Source organism: Protopterus annectens, chromosome 10.part0 (assembly GCF_019279795.1).
Source record: "Protopterus annectens isolate FY-2018-M chromosome 10.part0, PAN1.0, whole genome shotgun sequence".
Classification (NCBI taxonomy): Eukaryota; Metazoa; Chordata; order Ceratodontiformes; family Protopteridae; genus Protopterus; species Protopterus annectens.
This window is the reverse complement of record NC_056744.1, coordinates 1838309350-1838323688: the sequence shown is the minus strand read 5'-3', so window position 1 is coordinate 1838323688 and position 14339 is coordinate 1838309350. Positions and strand designations below refer to the sequence as shown.

Sequence of the window (14339 nt, the reverse complement as noted above, 5' to 3'; positions counted from 1 at the left end):
GTCAAAGCTCAGTTGGACAAAATGGTACAACAAGGTGTAATTTGTCCAGTTTCAGGACCTACCGAATGGGTTTCATCCATGGTAGCTCATAAAAAAGGCTCAGATGAAATCAGAATATGTATTGACCCAAGAGATTTGAACAAAGCATCGAAAAGACCGCATCATCCCATGCGTACAGTCAAACAGGCTGCAGCTCTGATACCAAATGCCACTGTTTTTTCTGCCTCAGATGCAGAGTTTGTTTTGGCAAGTGATGCTTGATCACAACTCTTCATTACTGATTATATTCAGTACAGCACCCTATTTGGAAAATACAGATTCCATTTGGAATAAATGCTGCAAGTGAAGTCTTTCAGTGTGCAGTGAAGCAAATTTTTTCAGGTTATCCTTGTGCCATAACAGTAAATATATATTGGTAGAAGGCAATGGCGAGAGAGCATAACAGAAATCTTAAGATAGTTCTTGACAGAGCATGTGAAGTGAACTTAACGCTAAACCTTCTGCATGTGAAGTGAACTTAAAGCTCAACCTTCTAAGGTGCAAATTCAGACCACAAGAATTCACATATGTAGGCCATTTGTTTACAGGTATGGGCTTGAGACCACACCCATCCAAACAAGCAGCCATTCTTGAAATGCCAGCACCAGATAATGCGCAAGCTCTACAACATTTTCTTGGCATGATCACTTAGGCAAGTTTATACCAGACTTAAACGAGTTGACAGTGCCTTTGAGAGACCTCATGTAAAAATGTTGCTTGGTCATGGCTAGACTGGTACCAGAGAGCATTTGAAGTTCTTAAGCAGAAAATTGCTACCTCACCAACAATAATATACTATACCAGCAAAACTCTTTCTTGCGATGCTTCAAAATTTGGTTTAGGTGTAGTTAACTCTTTAAGAAGGCAAGCCAGTAGCCTATGCATCTAGAACACTTACCCAGACTAAGATGCAATATGCTGAAATTGAGAATGAACTTTTGACAATATAGCATTTGCGTGTCCCAAGTTTCATGATTATATCCATCATCAAGAAATTCAGATTGAAACTGATAAGCAACCTTTAGTTACTACTTTAAAAGAAGCCTATGGATTCAGCTCTAGTGAGATTACAAAGGAGGATGATCAAACTGCAAAAGTACAACTACAAACTTTTGACTGATGTCATGGAAGTGCAGTAATTGAGCTTCTACAAGACTATATCAATCAGTATTGGATGGCTATCAAAGTAAATCTAGTGTACCACCAGAAGTACAATCTTACTTTCCTTACAGAAATGAGTTGTTGATGGCATTATTTTCAAAGGTTCTAAAATAGTTTCCGCTTCCTTGCAACAAGAATATATCCAGATTTTGCATCGTGGTCACCCAGGTTCTGTATCTAAGAAGGGCGAAAGGCCTAGTATTTTGGACTTCTCTAGCAAAAGACATTGATAAGAGTACTTTCTTCTTGTTCAGTATGTAATACTAAAGCACATTTGCAAACAGAGCCACTTCGGCCAAGTCAAATTCCCTATCTATCTTGGTCAATTGTAGCTACTAACATTCAAGTGGATCAATCAACATTACTTAGTACTGGTAGACTCTTATTCAAATTGGTTTGAGATCGATCCAATACCTACACTTCTACTACAGTCATTACTAAGTTGAAATGCCATTTCTCAGTCAATGGCAGTCTACAGAAATTACTCTCTCACAATAGTACACAATTCGCCAGTCACGTGTTTCTTTGCCTGAAAATGGGACTTTATACAGGTTACTAGTGGACCAGAGTATCCACAATCAAATGGACTTGCTAAGCGCGCAGTACAGAGTGCAAAGCATTTACTTGAAAAGTCAAAGCGGGATATTGATATTTTTTTTAAGCTCAGAAACATACCCAGTGATATACTTGGCTCACCTGCTCGGAGACTTCTATATAGGTAAACCAGAATGTTGCCCATCAGTTGCAGTTTGAGGCCTAAAGCCAAGAACAACCAAGCCAAAGCCCAGTTATATACAAAACATTCTGGAAGTCCAGCTATGACAAGTCAAGCAAATTTCTTCATCAACTGAAAAAGGGAGACAAACAGCAAAAGGTTTCGACTAGATTGAGTATTTGTGTAGAGCAGAGATCCTATTTTTGTCAGATCCGAGGGTGTGGAGTACAGGAGAAAGCAGACATCTTCCTGTAGCAGAACTGATACTCCACCATCGTACCCATGATAAAAAGACTAACTCAGATTCCTGTTCCAGAACGTGTCTTGACTCCCGATAATGTTCTATCAGATGATTCCAGTGTAGCAGAGACAATCCCAGTTGCTAAGCCTTGTCACACGATAGGGTCACATTTCAAAGCCTAGTGTGAAATACACAGTAACTTGGACATAGCTATATATCTGTGTCTAACATTGTATAACTGCATGATGAAAATCATTTCCATCAGCAACAATGCCTAGCTTAACTTTCTCAAAGAGGGAGGATGTAGAATAACAGATGTGCTGCACCTCTAAGAAGCATTTCCAAGATCTGTGTGTACATAATAACCAAGCACGTGTTGACTTCAGTGTTATTTTGAAGATGCAGCCAGCAGAGTGTTATTTTGAAGATGCAGCCAGCAGAGTGTCAACATCTATGTGCATGATAGCTAGTTTGTTAAGCTAACCTCATTTGTGTGTTTGTATACAATAAAGCTGCTTAAACAAGAACCCCCAAGGCTCGCTAGTTTTATCCTGGAGAGCAATACAGATGTTCATGATATCAGAAGGGCAGGGGACTCAAGACACAAACTACCATAAGTTTAAGCAAGAGAGCAACCCTTGTCAAATGTTTATCAGAAAGTAAACCTATTAACATTAGTGTTTTATGCCCCTCAGTACCACCTTTTTGGGACCCTCCTCACATTGAGCATAGTTTTTTTCTATAAAACTGCATTAAGCCAGGTTTACTAGTTGGTGGTATTACCAAACACTCCTAAATATCTTGCAATAATGTTTAAAACTGAGATGAATCTATAAAAACAGACCACAACTCAGTTAAATCTCTTTGGGGACAACCAATAGCTCTTTGGGGAGAACTAAAAGCACTCTTTAAAACCAACAGAAAGGTATTTCTCCACCCCGAAAACTCTCCCCAAATCTCGATTACATCTAATTTTATATTTCAGATTTCTAGAGGAATTGCACCTGTCCCCAGTATTTTACTGGTGTTTTGACTTGGCCTTTCTGCTTTTATTTTCCTGTATGCAGGCCTTCAAGGAATTTCTTATCTTTGTCTCAAAATTTGCGTAGGTGCACTATTTCTTACACGCTGGTCTTCTTTTGCTTGCACTTATAAATGATGTGCATATAGACGGACATTCTCCCAGACAGTTTTTCTTGGGGCTATTACTCATGTTCAACCTTTTGCCATATTACTTTATTCTTTGAGGAAGGCTACAACAACGGAAGTTCTGATATAAAAAAACTCACACCTTTAGCTCTGTATCAAGTCTTCGAAATGTCCTGGCAATAGCTGACCCTTTGTTCATCTCAGTTCCCTGCCCCACCCAGTCTTTCATTCTGAAACTACATCTGATGGCCTTTAAGTGCTAGCCCAAAATTTCTCTAGCTTTTCTTGTCACCATTTTTAATCTTTAATTTTACAGATAAGCATAAAAGTTCTCTCACCAACACTCATCACCATGCGACATCAAGTCATTAGAATCACAAAAACTTATTTTAACAAACTAAGCAAAAAAAAATCTAAGTTTAGGAAAAACTATTTGGATGTGGGGAAAAAAAAAGCTCTGCATTTATTTCTTAGAGAGATGCAATCTATTGAAGTTTAGGGGAACATATAACTACCATCCTTTAATTTTTCCTGTCCAGAGGGTCACTGACATCAATCTTGAAGGCACACTGGAATTTCCTACTCAAAACAGTTGGTCAGATCCCTAGGGCTTCCCAACATGTCCTAGTCTGCCCCAAGACAACCTGCACCCCACTGAGCTATACCTGGCACTCCCCAAAGGGAGGAGCCAGAATACATCATCCCAACACTAACCTATTCCTGGAGAATTAATCCAGATACACTGCAAAGGATTCCTATTTCTGCTGCTTACAAAAAAAAAAAAAAAAAAAACTAAGTCCACTGCTCAAGATTTGTAAGGACACAGACGACACCATGTACACAACCTTCAATCTACAATTCTGCCCACTCCTCCCCACAAATATGTCTGCTGTTTTTTAAAAAAAATATTAGTGTAATAGTATAGAACCAGCCACCTCATGAACTGATGTGCAGTAAAGGAGTACAAGCCATTGGACTCCATAAGTGGAAAAAGTACTAGTGGGCCTTATGTTCAATTTTTACTATACTGAGAATGAAATACTGTAATTATTGAAACAAATTCTATACAAATGAAATAGTTCTACAACCAGAACTCACAGGAAAAAGTGCGACAGCTGTACTAGTTGGCAATTGACAGTATGCGGGAACTTACTTCATGTAAAAGTCACTCACTCTCATCTGTAATCCTAGAACTAAGCAAGACTTGTAGGTCTACAACTACAACTGTAGAAGATGAACTTACCATAACAATACATGTTCAAATGACAATTGCTACAGTAGCCTTAGCTATAAGGGTTATGTCCTGCCAGGGATAAAACAGAGCTTCCAAAGCTTCAGGACACCTTCCACGTGTCCAAGCTGTTAAACAACGAGCTGAGCTGACCGACAACTTTGGAGGCAAAGCCCTTCAGAGCTATCCTGCTAGCAGGGAAGGGAGACAGAGCTCAAGCCATAGTGTCCACACCCTGGCATAACATACCTTTTCACACCAAAAGGTAAGGAAGTGGCTACTGCAGCAGTGATCTCATTCGAACATCTACTGCCATGTTACCACGAAACTTGAGAGATAAAAAAGGCAACAGGTTGTGAAGTAACATTTTGAAGTTGGGCACCATCACAAACAGGTTTAGGAAAGCCAGAACTGCTCTACAAGCATTTTCTTTCTTTGAGATGACCATCCTTGTATAAAACCCCCTCCCCACCTGAGAAAGAGCAACTGGTTCTATCACTCCTCGGGATAGCATACAATGAAGAACAGCTGGAAACAGCCTGGTATGCTGGATAATGAATGATCACATGGAAAGGAGGAATTTCCTACTGCCATCTGCAACCCTGACAAATGATTTTCAGAACTCATTTGAAGGAAGTCATTGTTCCAGTGTATTCAGCATTCATCACACCAGTCATGATTACAATGTCCCCTTTGTTTTGTACCCAGCCAGATATATCCAACAATTGGAAAGTCCACGGAGGTTCCTCACGGGTACAAGTAAAATGTCCTACGCAGACTGCCTAAAGACCCCATCCCTGTATGTTTTCTACAGGCTGGAGAGATCCCTGGCACGTAGGGCATTGTCAGAACCCACTCTGATGGGCCTCCTACATATCCACGAAACAAACCGCTACCCATTCTAAAGACTTAAACCTTGTCCAACTGTATGGGGAACAGTAAATTCATCCCCGGTTTGTTATAGACATAGATGCCAAACACCCTGTAAATGGTTCATTTCCCAGACCCCTGCTTACAATTATCAAGAGTACCAGAACTTGTCAGATTTGGGATGCATGGCTAGGCTTAAAAAGGCCCTTGTGGGTCATTAGCTTAGTAAATGACTATGGGGAAAAAAAAAAAAAGAAAAAGAGATTTGGGGTTTTGGAAGAGAGCCAGCATGGGGGGGGGGGGTTACAAGGTCTCTGGACCAGTCAGACTTGCTGGAGTGGCCCTGGTTTTGGAAGATCTGAGAATTTGGAATCTCATTGCCAGTTTTTTATTAAATGGTCCATTTACCCAAACTCAGAGACAGTTTCTCCTCTTACAGATTCTGTAAATAATAGAATAAAGAAAATCCTTGGGTAATTTGGAAAAAGAGGGCTGAAAAATAAGCTTGCCCCTAAATCTCTAGCCAAGAGAACATTTAAAAATCTCATTTTTTAACATCTGGAATATTCTGAGAAGGCACTCCCGCAATCTCCTTAAGATCACACCAATGGCCATACCCCCCTGAATCAGGGTCTCACACACACAAGCAGTGGGAGTAGAAGAAAAACAGATCTTTCACACACAAACTGTAGCTAAAACATTACTCGGTTTTCACAATATCAGAATAAACTAAAATACAAGCCTGACAACTTAAAATTCAAAGCTGTAGTTATACTTTTTCCACATACCTATCAGTAATTCCCATCTTTACTAGAGCGTAAGATTGGAATTAAGTGTCTAACAGCAGAGGAGTGAACTAAGGGTATAGCTTCTGGGTCAGGTTTGGGAATAGTGTATAAAAATTTAAGAAATAGAGGAACTTTATACACCCTGCTTTTTAGGGACAGCTGGCCAACTATCAGGAAAATTGCAGGCAATAATACACATCCTCTAAAGGAGGCAGAGATTTTGGAAAATCCATCTGTAACAACTCTGTATTCAAGAGACAGAGAAACCTCAGTGCCCTTCCAAAGAAAACACTTTGGGCATTCTAGCAGCACTCAGAGAAAGAGACCTGGGGGGGGGGGGGGGGGGGACTCCCAGTTAGGTCGGAATCAAAATTTACAATCTTGAATATCTTCAGGAAATTAGGCATCCCTGTCTTTTGCAGGAAAGTACTCTATCTATAGGAGAATTCAATAGTCTGAATCAAACCCTAAGCCAGTCCCAGTAAATTCCTCTTAAACAAAATTTGAGTAGATACATGCTTGGTTGTATGTTTCTTTTTGACAGGAAAAATGAACAAAGCTACTAATGCCAGCCACTGCTTCTCCAGAAATAGGCACAGCACTGACACAACAGGGAAACCTTCCATATTCCAGGATCGACAAGAGTGGTCTCCATTGCACATCGAGGGGACCAGCACTCAGAGAATGTGGCTAACCTGGAGTCCATATGGGCCACAAGTGCTACAACCAAAGGATCTGGAGCAAGAGACGAGTTGTGTGTGAGGTACAACAAATGGTCACATCACTAGCCTGTTGTGGTGGCAAAGACAGTTTTCACTTCACGTTTTCTGGTTGGAGCCTATGCAAGACATCAGGGCCCAGAGCTGCTGTGTTTTTGGCCTTAGGGCATTTATGACCTGCTCTTTAGAGATACAAGATAGGAGACAGGTGGTAGTAATGTCATGGCATGTGTGTGGCCGGGACAGAGAAGCGATTTTTCACACTTGGCTAACAGATTAGCCATGTCCACAGGCTCAGTATATGTGGTATCATTAGCTACCAATTTGGCACAAATCTGGGCCTTTCCTTTTGTTACAAATGTAGCTAAAGAATGCCTTATGGTTGTCCCAGATTAATGGGAAATGTCCACTATTATCCTGTTGCACAAAGGTGGCGTTTCCAATGACCCCAGAACTACAGACCTATGAGCCTGACTAGCCTTATCTGCAAGGCCATGGAGTGAATTACAGACCTTAACAAAGATATAGGTAATCTCCAAACACTTGACTCTACTCAGTTTGGATATGTCAAAGGGAGATCATGCCTGTTACCTGGTGGACTTGAGACAGTCACCAAGGCCCCAGGCCACAGACAAGTGGAAAATCTGTGCATACAGCCTACTTATGACTTTGCCAAGGCTTTTAGGCTTTTGACACTCACACCAGCTTAGGCATCATTGACTAGACTCACTCCGCTAGGTATCAACCCTTACATAGTTAGATCGGTAAATGGCTCACCGACAGAACCCATATAGTCAAAATAGGGAATCCACCTCCTACAGCAGACCTATAACCAGTGGTATTCCACAAGGATCAGTCATGGGGCCTCTACCATTTGGAATCTTTCTCCAAAGTACAAAAATCTAAAGGTCCGTAGCTGATGAAGTTTGCCGATGACTGCAAACTGGGAGCGGTCATAGAATCTCCAATGTCAACATCCTATGTACAAGAGGGTCTTAAGCAAATGATTAGTGCCAAAGTCATGGACTTAAACTCAATGCCAAAAAAAAATGCATCATCCTTTTTGGTAAGAGCAATGTTCCTGCCAACTACCACATCAATAGCAACACTAATACTCACCGAGTGGCGAGAGACCTGAGCACACAGGCTGACAGCAACCTTACCTTTGATCACCATGTCTCAAAGTAGTATGAAGGGCATTCTATATTGCTCATCTCACAAGAAAGGATATTGCCTCCAGAAAAAAAAAAAAAAAAAAAAAAAAAAAAAAACAAACACACCCTTTTTGGTATGTACCCCTCCAAGCACCTGCAGCAACTGGAGAGACCACAAAGGTTCCTCACAAGGAAAATTCAAGGTCTTCTGCATCTGTCCTAAGTGAATCGTCTGAAATCACTGTTCCTTTATTCTGTTTCACACAGACTACTCAGAGGCGATATCTCTGCCTTACATAAAAGGTAATCTGTGCTGTTTTATTGGAAATGCTGTATATCCGCAAGTCAAATGATACCAGATTAATGTCTTTAGAGCGATTTAACAGTGGATGTGACATTAAGAGAAACTGCTGGAGGGACAGGTTTGTCTCCCAGAGGTTATTGCACCTTTGGAACAGACCCCCCACTTAGACCACCTCATTGGCCCTCTTCAAACATGTTGGACGATTGGATGGGTAACCATAAATTTACCCTGGGGGTTACACCAGTGTCCCTCATGGACAGGGGCAATAGGTACTGATCATGGAAATAAGGGTAGAACTTGGCTAAGCTTGTAATGGCCCTAGTGCTGTTAACCTAGGGACCTCCTTTGATCCAAAAGGAACTTATATTCCCAGCTAAGGAAAGCACAAGCCAACCGTTGAGCCTCAAAAGCCTCAGAGGAACACATGCTTCAGCAGCAATAAATATATGAAGGACTTCTATTCCAGTCTTGTCTTTTGTTTGTCATGACAGTTTGTGTGCATGGAAGGTGCCATGAAGCTTTAGAAGATGGCCGTCTGTTGTACCCTTGGCAGGATATAACCAAGGTTACTACAGCAGTGATTTACCAGATAGTCAAACTATAAAAATCATGCAGCTCTGTCAAACCACTCATCTCCGAGATACAAGCGATGTTTCGTCACGCAGCACTGAAAAATCATTTAGCACTCTTAGTTCAGACACCAATACTCAACCTCATCACAAGGTCCTAGATACCTACCTATTTCGTCCAGTTCAGCACTTTCACACCCAACCTACCAAAGCCACCACCAAAACAAAAACCTTGTGAAGTACAGGGATTCGGTGTCTGGAGTGCTCTCTCAAGCCTATATAGGAGAGAGAAGGGTTATATTTGTGTGGGCTCTTCAAGCCAGCCTCTCCTCTTTCTGCAGCTTGAATACCTCCTCCTTTTAAGCCACCAGGAATCGTTGCAGAATCTTCCCTCCTCCTGGCAACATTCAGACCACTTTCCCTCTCAAAAGCATCTCTGGTTTCTGAAACAGGCTTTGCAGTACCTCCCCTAACCTTACATCATTCTCACACACGCCCCTCTAGGACTTTTACGATACATCACATAAAACACAGCTTTTATACTAAACATACAGCAGTTACAGTATTTGAAACACAAATAAAGCACACATCCAGGCAAAAGAAAATCCAAAACAAACTAGATACAAGAGGCTAGCACTACCTTGTGTGTGGTCCCTTTCCTTAGGGCATATACAAAGTGGACAATGACTATGGTATGCATGTATGTACACACTATGTACAAAAATTCACACTACTGTTAACTTGATACACCAAAATATTTAAAGCACCCAATTGTTAATACTTCAAATTAAAATCACCACAAGTCAAAAAATAAAATGCAACATTTATGTTCTAATTATACTCCGTGCAGTCATATACCACTGTCTCTTGGATATGATTATGTCAGCCAGAATGACTGTGAAAATGTCACTCCCCCCATAAATACAAGAATGAGTGAGTGAACAGAGTGGCTAATGTCTCAAGTGAAGCAAGTCAGATTGGACTCTACTCAGATTAGTATAAAACATGCAATCAAACAACCCCACAAGAAACAGGGATTTACTTTCATCAAGGTAAGCCCAATAATATTCTGACGGTCACAGAACAAGTGGAGAGACTGACCAAAGATTTCAAACAAAACACAAATGCCTTAAATAAACAGCCTGTGCAAAATGGCACATCAATGTAAATAACGTTGCTAAAGAGGCTTTGACCCAACCAAATGGCGCACTACTACAGTCATCCCTCTCCACAAAGGAGTGACTACAGACCCCAGACCCTGGGAACTATTGTCGCAATTAGCCTGACAAGTCTGAGATGCAAAGCTACGAACACATCATCACGGACCTAATAACACTATAGGGAATCTCCAAACTCTAGATCCCACACAATTTGGTTTTGTGAAGGGTAGATCATGCTTGCTCAACCTGGTCGAGTCGGTCACCAGAGCTGTTGAAGCCTTCATCTGGCCAAGGCCTTTGATACCATTCCCCACTCAGGAATCATAGAAACACTCACTAAGCTAGGTATCAACCCCTATATCACTAGGTGGGTGGCAAACTGGCGCATAGACAGAACCCACAGTGCGAAAATAGCAGACTCCAAGCCAGACTGCCGACCAGTCACGAGCAAAGTCCCACGGGGTTTGGTCCTGGGTCCTCTCTTGTTTGGTACCTACATCTCAAGTCCAGGCCAACAAGAATGGACTCTGGCTGACAAAAGTTCAGACAATTGCAAGTTGGGAGCTATAATTAACTCCAAGTGATGCGGACATCTTACCAATGACTAGTGTCAGATCCATGGCCTTAAGTTTAGTGTCATCTCCTTAGGAAAAACCCAATTCCCCATGAATTACCACATTGATTGCAGTCCACTGAGCACAGAAGGCATCATAAGAGATCTGGGAACACAGGTTGACAGCACTCTCTCTTCTGACTACCACAGTGCCACTGTGGTCAGAAAGTCCTGTGTGGCACACCTCATTACTAAGGGTCTGCATCCGGAAAACTCAAGCAAGGCTCACGAAATAAAAGGTTTTATTCACCAAGTCTGATTTTGCACTAAACTCAAAATAAACAAAGGAAAACTCAAGCAAGGCTCACTATTTTGGGAGCCTTGCTCGGGTTTTCCATTTTTTCTTTCGCCTTTTGAGTTTAGTGCTAACCCGGATTTACAACCTATCACTGTTTTTCTTTGGACTTGAAGGGTTTTGCATCCAGGAAGAAAGGTCATGGTCTCTCTCTACTCTTCATTAGGTCAGAGTAAAATGCCCTATTTGGCATGTACCTCACTAGACACCTGCAACTGGAGAGGCCACAAAACCTCACAAAGGAGGATCCTAGGCCTTAAAACACTTGCCCTATATGGACAGACTCAACTATTCTCTGCCTCATATCACCTACTTACAAGTGATCTCTGCTTGACTCACAAAGCCATGTCTGACCCAGCTCTGTTAGAAATGCTACATCTAAAGAAATCCCAATCCCTCCGCACTACTAGCTAGAGGGACAAGTTCATAACCCAGAGACTACCCACGCTATGGAATAGACTTCCAATACATGTCAAGCAGAGCGCCTCATAGAAAACTCACCCCTGAGATCACTCCAGTGGCTCTACTCGAGAGGCACTGGGAACCAAGGTCAGGTGGCACGATGCCAGGGTAATCCTATGGGCTAGGCTTGCACAGACTCCAGGGGCCATTAGCTTAGTACACACCTATGAACAAGATAAACATACCTTTAGACCAGTTTGCAAAAATGCAGCAACCACATGCATGTTCTTACTGCACAGCACCTTCACCTGCCCATCTAACAGCAGCAACAACATGGAGATCCTAGATCCTTCTGACACAATCAGCAGACAATACAAACCAGACCATTACTGCAATGGCATAGCCTCCAGTAACAGCATATACTACAGCTACAGACTACAACACTGGTAGAATCATGCAGTAAAACAGTCTGAAAACAGTCATTTTTCCATATTCAAGACTGAAATTGACATGTGGTATCTTTCTGGAATGAAATGCAGTTATCTATTAGTGTGCTTGAAGAGTAGCAATTTTATGTTTTTCACAGCATTCAATCTTCAAACTGTTGCCATATCTAGAACACATTTCAGAGATTCGTATCCAGTGGCTACAAAGGCAGTGTCCATGCAAACGGTAAAGCAAGTCATCAGAAAATGTATAGACGACCATAGAAGACTAAAAATAAATGTTTCATACAGTGGCTGCTGTTTGGAATTGAAGCTATTGTTGCATCTCACCAAAATTGGAAATCATATATCAGAGAAACTAAAACAAAGGTTATTCACCAGCTTCTATGTTTCTACTCATACCAGCTTTCATAAACAGCAAATGTTCAGGAGTACACAAGCAGGTGACCTATTGAGCTAGACTATACCTGTGGTACACAACATAAAGAATAGGATTAGCAGAGAACACTAAAAATAAAAACTTGAACTTTTAGATCCGTGTGAATTTTCTTCCCAAGCTCCAGATGACCCACTGGACTAGCCAGATCTACAAATGGAAACTAAATTAAGTTAAATGAACCTATAGATTATAACTTCTTAATATTAAACCACTTAAGTTCTGGAATCCAGTTATTAAAGACAGATTTGTATTTGCTTACTGTGATAATCTAAGCAAATACCCTCGTTTTAGTAAAGGCTGGTGAGAAAAGCACAAAGGAACAACAATTACAAAGCTGTGTGGTTCACTCTGTAATACTAATAAAACAAAAGTTATAAAGCACGGAAGTAAATACATGTAGAAAGGCTCAAACAGAATGTAAAACAGTATACGATTTCACAATGCAATGCCACAGACAGTGAATGCTGGTGCTTCCAAGAACTGACAAACATCTGTCAGATAAATAGGATTAATTCAGTTTCGCTACAAAAAAGTGTTTTACACAGTGATAAGACCTGAAAAGTTGAAAAGGCTATTCTAAAACTCAAACCACCATACAGTGCATTCAGAAACATTAATACTTAAAACTAGAACACAGGAACAGCCTCTCCAGACATGTACACCTGCTGCCAGGCATGACTAAGTGCCTACAGTGAAGCTGTCAGTGGGTCAAACACTCATGTGTACTGACATGGAAATAGACGGGACCACTCAGACACGCACTGTAACCACAGGTACCACTTACACCTCGGACTAACTCAGAGTCTGCTCATGGCTGTGGGATCAGAAACATTACTAAATTCTAACGCCACATGTCCTTCCCAAAGTCTGAGGGCACGCCTCTAGTACCAACACATGCACGTTTAGCAAAAGACACAACCATGCAGTTATCCTTGTTTTTAATTAAGGCTAGAACAACAAAAATACACTAAAAACACAGAAACAGCAGCCCCTGAAGCCAGAATGACAAGTCCAAAGCGGAAGTAGCAGGCCAACCCGCTGGCATGGGGGCCCAAAGTCCCGCTAGAAATGACTACGCATAACAGCTGCTCCCTAACACAACCCACTACCCTGGGTGCCACTAAAGTAATGAAAAGGCGGGAAACCTAGAGACACACAACTTACCCGCGGCTCCCGCGTGTCGTTCATCATTGCCCTTTCTGTGCGTTCAAAAACCGCGCCGTCTTCTTCAAGTATTACCCTGGGCATTTAAACGAGACGCGCACACTGCGCATGCTCTGTAAGGCGGTAACTATGAAAACAATGTGGCGGCACCCAGTCGGTGTACGCACACGCGGGAAACCCTAGGTCAAAGTGACGTCACCACACAAGATTTCGTAATACTACTGAGTCAAATTTCGGTCAGGTGATACAAGTGTGGCTCGTGTTTCGTAGGTTTATTTGGTCATGCTTCTCAACTGCTCGTAGGTTCACCTCATGTTTTCAGGGGGTCTGTGCCTCATACAATTGATGGGTTAACGGTGAACCAATGAGGATTGAACTCCTTAAATAATGACATAAATTTGAATTTCAGACTTCTTTTTGCTGTTCCCGTTAGGGGTCGTCACAGCAGATCAACTGTTTCCATTTCTTCCTGTCCTCTGCATCTTGCTCTGTCAAACCAACCACCTGCATGTCCTCTCTCACCACATCCATAAACCTTATCTTAGGCCTCCCTCTTTTCCTGTTAGCTGGCAGCTTCATCCTTAGCATCTTTTTCCCAATATACTCTGCATTCCTCCTCAGCACATGTCCAAACCAACGTAATCTTGCCTCTCTGGCTTTGTCTCCAAACCTTCCAACCTGGGCTGACCCTCTAATATACTTATTCCTAATCCTGTCCATCCCCGTCACACCCAGTGCAAATCTTAACATCTTCAACTCTGCCACGTCAAGCTCAGACTCCTGCCTTTTTGTCAATACCACTGTCTCCAACCCATATAACATAGCTGGTGTCACTACCCTCTTGTAGACCTTCACTTTCACTCTTAATGGTACTCGTCTG

General features: G+C 41.7%; 1 protein-coding gene across 2 annotated transcripts in view; it reads right to left on the bottom strand.

Moving 5' to 3' along the window:
• Positions 1-13581, bottom strand: part of PATL2 (PAT1 homolog 2) — an 837187-nt gene extending 823606 nt beyond the window's left edge. Inside the window, exon 1 of one of the 2 annotated variants that reach the window (XM_044086703.1) lies at positions 13460-13581. In XM_044086703.1, coding sequence (XP_043942638.1) covers positions 13460-13543 — 84 coding nt within the window. In that variant the 5' untranslated portion in view covers positions 13544-13581. The remainder of the gene's footprint in view (positions 1-13459) is intronic. The other variant, XM_044086702.1, reaches the window with a different exon arrangement.
• Between the last annotated feature and the right edge of the window lie 758 nt (positions 13582-14339).